Source organism: Mangifera indica, chromosome 3, assembly GCF_011075055.1.
Source record: "Mangifera indica cultivar Alphonso chromosome 3, CATAS_Mindica_2.1, whole genome shotgun sequence".
In the NCBI taxonomy this organism is placed as follows: domain Eukaryota; kingdom Viridiplantae; phylum Streptophyta; class Magnoliopsida; order Sapindales; family Anacardiaceae; genus Mangifera; species Mangifera indica.
The window spans coordinates 10,684,907-10,692,204 of record NC_058139.1 but is presented as its reverse complement, the minus strand read 5'-3'; the positions used below and the strand labels follow the sequence as shown (position 1 = coordinate 10,692,204).

The following is a 7,298-nucleotide window of genomic DNA, read 5'->3' as shown; positions in this document are numbered from 1 at the left end:
CATCGTCTTTTGGTCATTTGGCCATTGTTGTTTGCAATCGGGACAGCAATATGTAATTGGGTTTCGAATAGAATGAGTCCTCCATTAGTCGGCGCCAAACAAAAGTGAAAAAGGGAATGAAAAATGGACGAATCAAACGACAATGAATGAAATCGGCGTTTGAATAATTGTTTTCAAATGACAATTCCTATGAGTTTGGATATGCAGAAATTTTACCGTATAACGCCCTTTTATGTTATTGTGTTAATTCTGCATAGACTTTTGTGTATGAGTATTTTATAACTCAAAATGGCCTTGGAATTTTCTTTCGCTAATCTAGACGCCATGTTTCTTAGTCATGTTGTCCTCCCGTCTAGTTTTCTTGAATACCACATGGTGTAGTGTAGGAGCATTTTGAGTTATTAACGTAGTCAATCATTAAAGCGTTTTCAGTGATATGCCAATAGTGCTGCACACAAAACCTGCTTCACTGACCAACCAGATATACACACAATGATGATGAAAATTACAGAAGACTCAGAGACACAGGCAAGATGAACTGAGTTTGATTTTTCATCAAGTATTTTCTACATACAGCATGGTGAATCATCTCCTCTCTTGTGGAAAACCTGCTGCTAGTGTATTACAATTCATACTTACAGATAGCGGACAATCCCTTAAGGATTGATTCATCCTGTATTAACCAAAATACAAAGATTTTTACTAAATATCCCTTTTGTAGAGCAAAATTAAGAATCTTAAATTGAGACTATCCAACCAACAAATAGGTATGAATGAGTGAAAGAAGGATTTGTGTAGGAAGATCATATACCTCAAATCAAGCTTCACTTCCCTCTGGCAATGTAATCAACCGCGTGTTTGCATCGTAAACCATAGAGGTCCCGCAGCTGAAGCATAACATTGATTAGAGATATGTAAATTAATGTGATTATTAATTAGAGAAATGAGATTACACTTACTTTGAGCACTTAACACTATTGCTGGTTCCACCACTAGAAACTGATAATATGGTTCCGAAAAATGAGTTGTTCTCTGTGCCACAGTTAGGACAGGGTCCCTAGATTATGCAGTTACACATTAGCAATACAGTTCAGCATATATAAACCTAAAAGGAATTTTTAACTATATTTCTACCTTCAGGATCAAGAAATCTTTCAAAATCAATTTTGTGAGTGATGTAGCTAAATAAACGATGAGAGGCACTGCAGCGAACCAGGTAAAAATGAAACTGAATGGCTCTGGTAGCTGCAACAGCATATGATTGTCAGTTGTATTGAGAAGCAATAGGTAATGAATTATTTGTAAAATGAATAGGGGCATTTTATAATGATTTTTATTTAAAGGAAATTATTCATGTCATGGAATGGAGAATTTTTAGACCATGGTTACTTATATCCTGTTCTGATGTTATGCCTTTGGACTAATTTAATACTTAACAGCAGAAAAGCTTGGCATCCATCAATTTCTTACTAATGGCATTAAATTAAGACAGAATTATATAAATTTTACCTCCAAAAGATATGTGATTTCAAATCCAGTCAGATCATCCAGGAAGAAAAACCTGACAGGGTAACAAATAATATTGTAAAGTGATCACTTGCTGACAAAGTAAATCTGAATTCTACGTGCACAGACTGCTTCAAATAGGGATACACTTTCACAGATTATACGAAACAAAAGGATTCGTACCAATGATGAAAATAATAAGAAATTCAGGACAATCTAATAATGCATCATCAGTCATCAACTAAATTTGACTAAAAGATTACATTTTAGTGAGGCCATCACTTCAAGAGGCCTTTAATCTTTCCCAATCATAATTACAACACCATGAGCAAAGAGTAAGTTAGCATGTAATCAAATTATCAATAAAATTATCATGTAATGAAGTATTAACCTGAAAAAATCCAAGCACAGAAATGATACTTACAATCCTAGAGCAATTAAAGTAGCTGGCACATTCAACAGCAACATTTTGAGATAGTCAACTGTCAGGTCACTGTAAACCTATAGAAGAAAGTTGATCAGTAAAAATTAAAAATTAAGTGAATCTCCATTGACCATGATGATTTATTAGCAAAACAGAAAACCCCAAATGAAAAAAATGCATTAATAATAATGTTACTGAAGTCTAAAAAACGTAATTATCAGTTTCTTTTGCAGTATAAAAGGAATTTCATGAAATGAGGAAGCGCCTGTTATGTTTTGTAGACAACTACAGCTTACACAAGCAATGGTCAATATTGCTGCCAGTAAGTCCTGAGTCTAACTAATCTAAGATTGGTATAAAATCATGATATGTATAGTTTACTTTTGGAGATTAATGCAGCAATGATAATCTAGGTGACATCTGATGATAATTAAACATGTCTTTTTATTTCAAATTATTTTCCATATGCAACACAATTTTCATTAAAAAAGAATCAATCAAGACAAATAAATTAGAAAACATATACAGCCTTTATTGATGCAAATTTTTGAGCTTCACACAAGAGGAGATAAAAGACACCCACCTTTCTACTACGGAGGCTGCATCTTGGACCCTCAGCTACAATTTCACTTCCTTCTATCTAAAAACAATTATGGTCAAAGTAAATAGCATTAGAGAGACATTAAGCAACATATAAGCAAAGTTAATGTAACTATCTTAACTGATACTCCAATAACATCTTATTAAAAAACTTCTGAAAAGATGTGACACAACTAATTAGTAAAGAGCGACTGAATTTGAAACAAACGCAAATGAACCTTGAGTCTCGTCTTCAGTTTATCAAACTCTTCATCAGACATGATAGGTTTCCCTGATACATAAGCCATTGATGCTTCCAAGAACTTCTGCTCATCAGAACCTGCATTGTTGAAATAAACCAAATCAATTCACAAAAGATAAAAAGGATTGAAGGTTTATGTCATGAACGTATAGGTTGAGGCTCTTTATAAAGATCTAGTCTGTACTTAGCATGACAACGCTGCTTCCTTCCCACATAAGTTCTTCCTTTAGATTATCGAATTCCTCATTTGACATAATAGCTTTTCCTTCATAGTAGAAAGCCTGTATAAACAACAATAATCAGACCAAATTTGTCCAGCTTCAAACGCAAGAGAAGCTAAAAGTTTCGAAGATTTTAAAATTAAAGATGTCAAAACATAGAAAGTTTTCTCAATTCTCTTTGGTAGAACCATCATATATATAAGAAAGATGGAAAGCATGAAAGGGAAGCTGAAAAAGAGGAATGAATATTTTGTCTTAATTCCTTACTTGTAGTGCCTGAAGAAACTCTTGTTCCATTTCACCCAATGACTTCTTCTCCTGTTTCTTGTCTAGGCTGCAATATGGCAGAATTTTACCATCAATAACCTCATCTTCTTCAACCTGGCCTGAAAAGAAAACTTAGTCAATACAGGGTCTTCCTCATGGCAACCAAGAAAAATGAGAATCACAACCAAACATCAACTTCTGATTTCAATATTTTTACAATAATGGATATTGATTTTCAAGTTCAGAAAGTAAAATATGGGATGCTTGAAGTATTCCAGCAATTAATAATCAATTATAGATATTCATCATTTTATTAACCATTAAGAATCAGTCACTCATATTCTCCAACTTGCTTTTAGCCTTTCCTTTATACTTAAATATGTAACCTTTATTAAAGGAATTTGAAGGCCATACTCTGATATGCTGACTGTTGTATTTATTCTGTTAGCATAATGCAGTCAACTTCAACAAAAATTTCACATTGATAAATGAGCAAAAACCAAGTAAAATATATAGAACTGGTACTTAAAGTATCCCGATTAATTAAACTTTTTGCTTTAGATGATTTTTCATAGGTTTCCATCCAATTTTCAAATCATTGTATGTCAAGGTTAGTCTTCACTGCAGAATGCAATTACTTACTAATATTCATAGACCTCTAAATCCTAAGTCAACATATTGCAAAATTAACCATCAATTTGTCAGTTATAACAACCATACGGTAATAGAGGAATCTTTGACGAAACAACAAACTCATAATCTTGCAGAGGTATCAAACTCAAACCTGGTTGTTCAGCAGTAGCTTTGGAAGGAAGTAGAAACAATTTCCGTCGAAGATAAAACTGCCTTACATTAGACTGAACCTTTGTTGAAGATGGCAAAGAAACCAATACCGGCTTCTGTACAGGAGCAGTAAACACACGACGAGGCACACAATTATAAAAGGCCACCAATTTGCTAGCCATCATGAAAATAGAAACGATGATGCTAAAACAACAGATAAACAAACTTCTATGTCTTTTTAATGGGGGCAAATTTTTGGTGATAGTAGAGTCTGTCCATGCTAATGATGGTTCATAGTGGGATTTGGAGGGAAGAACACAGACATACAACTCAAACAGATAAGGTCCTGGACAAGTGTGTGGAGGGAAATATAACGGCTTTTTGTGGGATGAGTTCTTTTGATCTTAGAAAATCTGCCATGTCATCGATTCATCCGAGGATTTTTTTTATAGTAGACACGTGGATGGTTTGTATTGGCCTTTAAGTGTTCAGAATTATCCGAAACCGGAACCAACCAATATCCGAACCGGCATCAAAAGCAGAAAACCGGGTACCTAAAGAACCAATTCGGATACTGGATCCTTGTCACTCAAAGAAAATGAATAATTTTTAGCTTTTTTCTTCGTGTATTTTCCCTGTTTTTTTTTTAAGTTCTAAAGGAGAAAAAATTTCACTTGTTTGGTAATAATTTGAACTTTAATAGTTGTTTCAGATCTTAGTATAGTTTATATTCTGGTTGTTTCCCAGGAAAAGTGAGAAAAGAACAACAATTGGCTGGATAATGATCATTTAAGCTCTGTTTTTTTTTTTTTTTGTCAGGACTCTGGAAATATTGAACGGAAATTCATTGTTCTAAATCTAATTTAAAATTCGATTAAACACCAGATATCCAAAAAATTTGGTTCAATTATACAATTTATTCAATTAAGTTTAAAACCAGGCCAGTCTCAAACCAACTCAATTTTGGTTAGATATATGGGCTTAATCGAATTCTTGGTTCAGTTATAGGCCAAAAACTTATTCCCAACCAAAGTTTAGCCCATTCCTAAGCATATATCTGTAGGGTTTAAAAACCCAAATATTTATTTATGAACTGTTATTTAGTTATAGTGACTAAAATCTTTATTTTATCTTTCAACCCTAAAATCTTAAAAGTTTATATTATTTTCTTCTCCTAATTTAGAAAACTAATAATTTCTCTTAGGATTAAGTTTTGAAAATTTTATTTTTCCCCTAGGGTTTCGATCATCTAAAAGTTTATATCTCTCTCCCTTTTTTTGAATTTCTTTTTATTGGAAAAAAACGAGTTTTCATCCAAACGAATTAACAAGTTCGTCAATTTGGCTTCATCGGCTAGAATCGACAGTCACATCTAGAATCAATGAAGAGCCAACGACAGAAGGTGACGAAACTGGAAAGTTGATTAGATGATCTAGAGTTGATTCTTCATCTTTGATTTGTTGTTGATCGAAGCTTCATTGTCTGTCATCGGCGATGGCAAGGGGAGAAGGGAGGAAGGAGATGGTCATTGTCACCGGAGAGAAAAAACCTTATAGATGTTTTGGTGGGGGGATTAAGTCATTTTTCCAAGTTGAGGCTTGAGATCAAATGTCAGTTTTCAAAACCTAAGGAGAAAAATAGGATAAAATTATATATTTTTTAATATTACTGATAAAATAACGATTTTTTTTTCTTAGTCTTAACAGAAAATTCTAATAGAAGTTAGTCCATAAATAAGTGTTTAGGTTTTGAAACTCTACAAATATATGTTTGAGAATAGACTAAACCTTGGGTGGGAATAAGTCTTTTGATGGTTCATATACTGGTTAACTGGTTATGAACGACATTAATTGGGCTAGTTTATTTGATGTTGATGGGTTTCATGGGTCTTTGTTTGGGCCTCAACTATATACTTGCTTGGACTCAATTGCTTTCAACTCCATCAGTGGCGAGTGCTTAATGCTTGTTTGTTTGTTTTTTATGTTTCGTCTTGTTCTAAGCAATTCTTGACAGAAATGTCATGAGTCCTTTTCAGAATCAGTCCAAAGAATTCAGTCACATTAGCTGACTAGTAGCATAAGCATGGTACATGAGTTCAATTTTCTCTCTTGTCACGTCTCCAACCTCCTTTCCAAGAGCTTATTTGCCAGCAATATAATTTTAGAGCATTATTCTGGTTGGCCTATCATCATCTTCTATTACCACATTGTCGTGTAATAAAAGTTTAATTTTGTGATTGGAATGACTTTTCAACCAAAAACAACGGAAAATGACTAATCTTATTAATTTTGTAATATTTTAAACAATGAAACTATGCATATGTATTTTAAGTATATAATTTAGGTATATAAATTATGTGTCATCATGTGATTAGATGATTTTAAATAAAAAATAAAGATAAAGTAACAGTTCATTTATAACATTTGTAATAGTTATTCTATCGAATTCAAACCAAAGTATTTAATAACATAAAAGTGGATTCAAACTCTCAAATTGAATCACTTTAAAAACAAATGAGAGTTGACATTATTTTTCACTGGAGGAAGTATAACAAGCAACACATCACTATCACTATTAGGGTTGGATTCAAATTGAGCCAAGCTCAACTCGCCTAAGCTCGAGCTCTACTCGATTTGTATGATTCAAGTTTGAGATCCCTTCCAAGGTGTTTGAATTTGGCTAGTTTTAAAGAGTTAAACTGGAATCAAGCTTTGAGCTTGACTTGTTACTAAAACAATATCATTTTAAGACATATTAGTTAAAAGGATATCGCGAACACCCCTAGAACCCAAGTTTAAAAATATAGAACTCTCATGCTAAAGCTCGAGTTTGAGTCTGCTTGAGTTGAGCTAGTTTCGAATTTGTTCGCACTAAATTTAAATTTAAATGAACTCTATTCGAATCTAACCCTAATCATTATTGATGCCATAAAATATAGGCCAAACGACTATTTCCCACCCAAGGTTTGATGTTTTCTCAAATATCCCCCCTTTAACTATGGAAACACCAAACACCCACTCATGGCTAGTTAGATTTATCAGAACTCTAACGCCTAAAATTTTTATCTCTTTTTGTCCCCCTAAACTTTAAAAACTAAAATTTTCCCCTACCCTAAGTTTTAAAAAATCACAATTTCACCCTAGGGTTTGGTTTTGAAATCTCTGGCGACCTCTCCGGCTCTGTTGCCGACGGTTTCTCCCTCCCGAAGCAACCTCTCCTTTCGGCGATCTCTTTCCTCCCCTTTGGAGGTCCGATC

At 33.6% G+C, this 7,298-nt stretch overlaps 1 protein-coding gene across 1 annotated transcript; it reads right to left on the bottom strand.

Moving 5' to 3' along the window:
- Positions 1-449: 449 nt before the first annotated feature.
- Positions 450-4,412, bottom strand: LOC123210261 (PGR5-like protein 1A, chloroplastic). Its single transcript, XM_044628515.1, has 11 exons — positions 4,044-4,412; positions 3,260-3,378; positions 2,956-3,052; positions 2,749-2,849; positions 2,514-2,570; positions 1,931-2,007; positions 1,510-1,561; positions 1,135-1,245; positions 960-1,057; positions 812-887; positions 450-673 (listed from the first exon to the last, which is right to left on the bottom strand). Exons 1-10 carry the CDS (start codon positions 4,225-4,227, stop codon positions 818-820), a joined length of 966 nt encoding a protein of 321 aa, XP_044484450.1. The 5' UTR covers positions 4,228-4,412; the 3' UTR covers positions 450-673; positions 812-817.
- Between the last annotated feature and the right edge of the window lie 2,886 nt (positions 4,413-7,298).

Bases quoted from the DNA above. Each gene is read 5' to 3' on its own strand.
- LOC123210261 (XM_044628515.1), bottom strand. From the start codon at position 4,227: ATGATGGCTAGCAAATTGGTGGCCTTTTATAATTGTGTGCCTCGTCGT. The intron at 3,053-3,259 runs GTAAGGAATTAA...TTGTTTATACAG, and splicing joins AGTTTCTTCAGGCACTACAA to GCTTTCTACTATGAAGGAAA. The intron at 1,562-1,930 runs GTAAGTATCATT...TTACCCTGTCAG, and splicing joins ACTTTAATTGCTCTAGGATT to GTTTTTCTTCCTGGATGATC.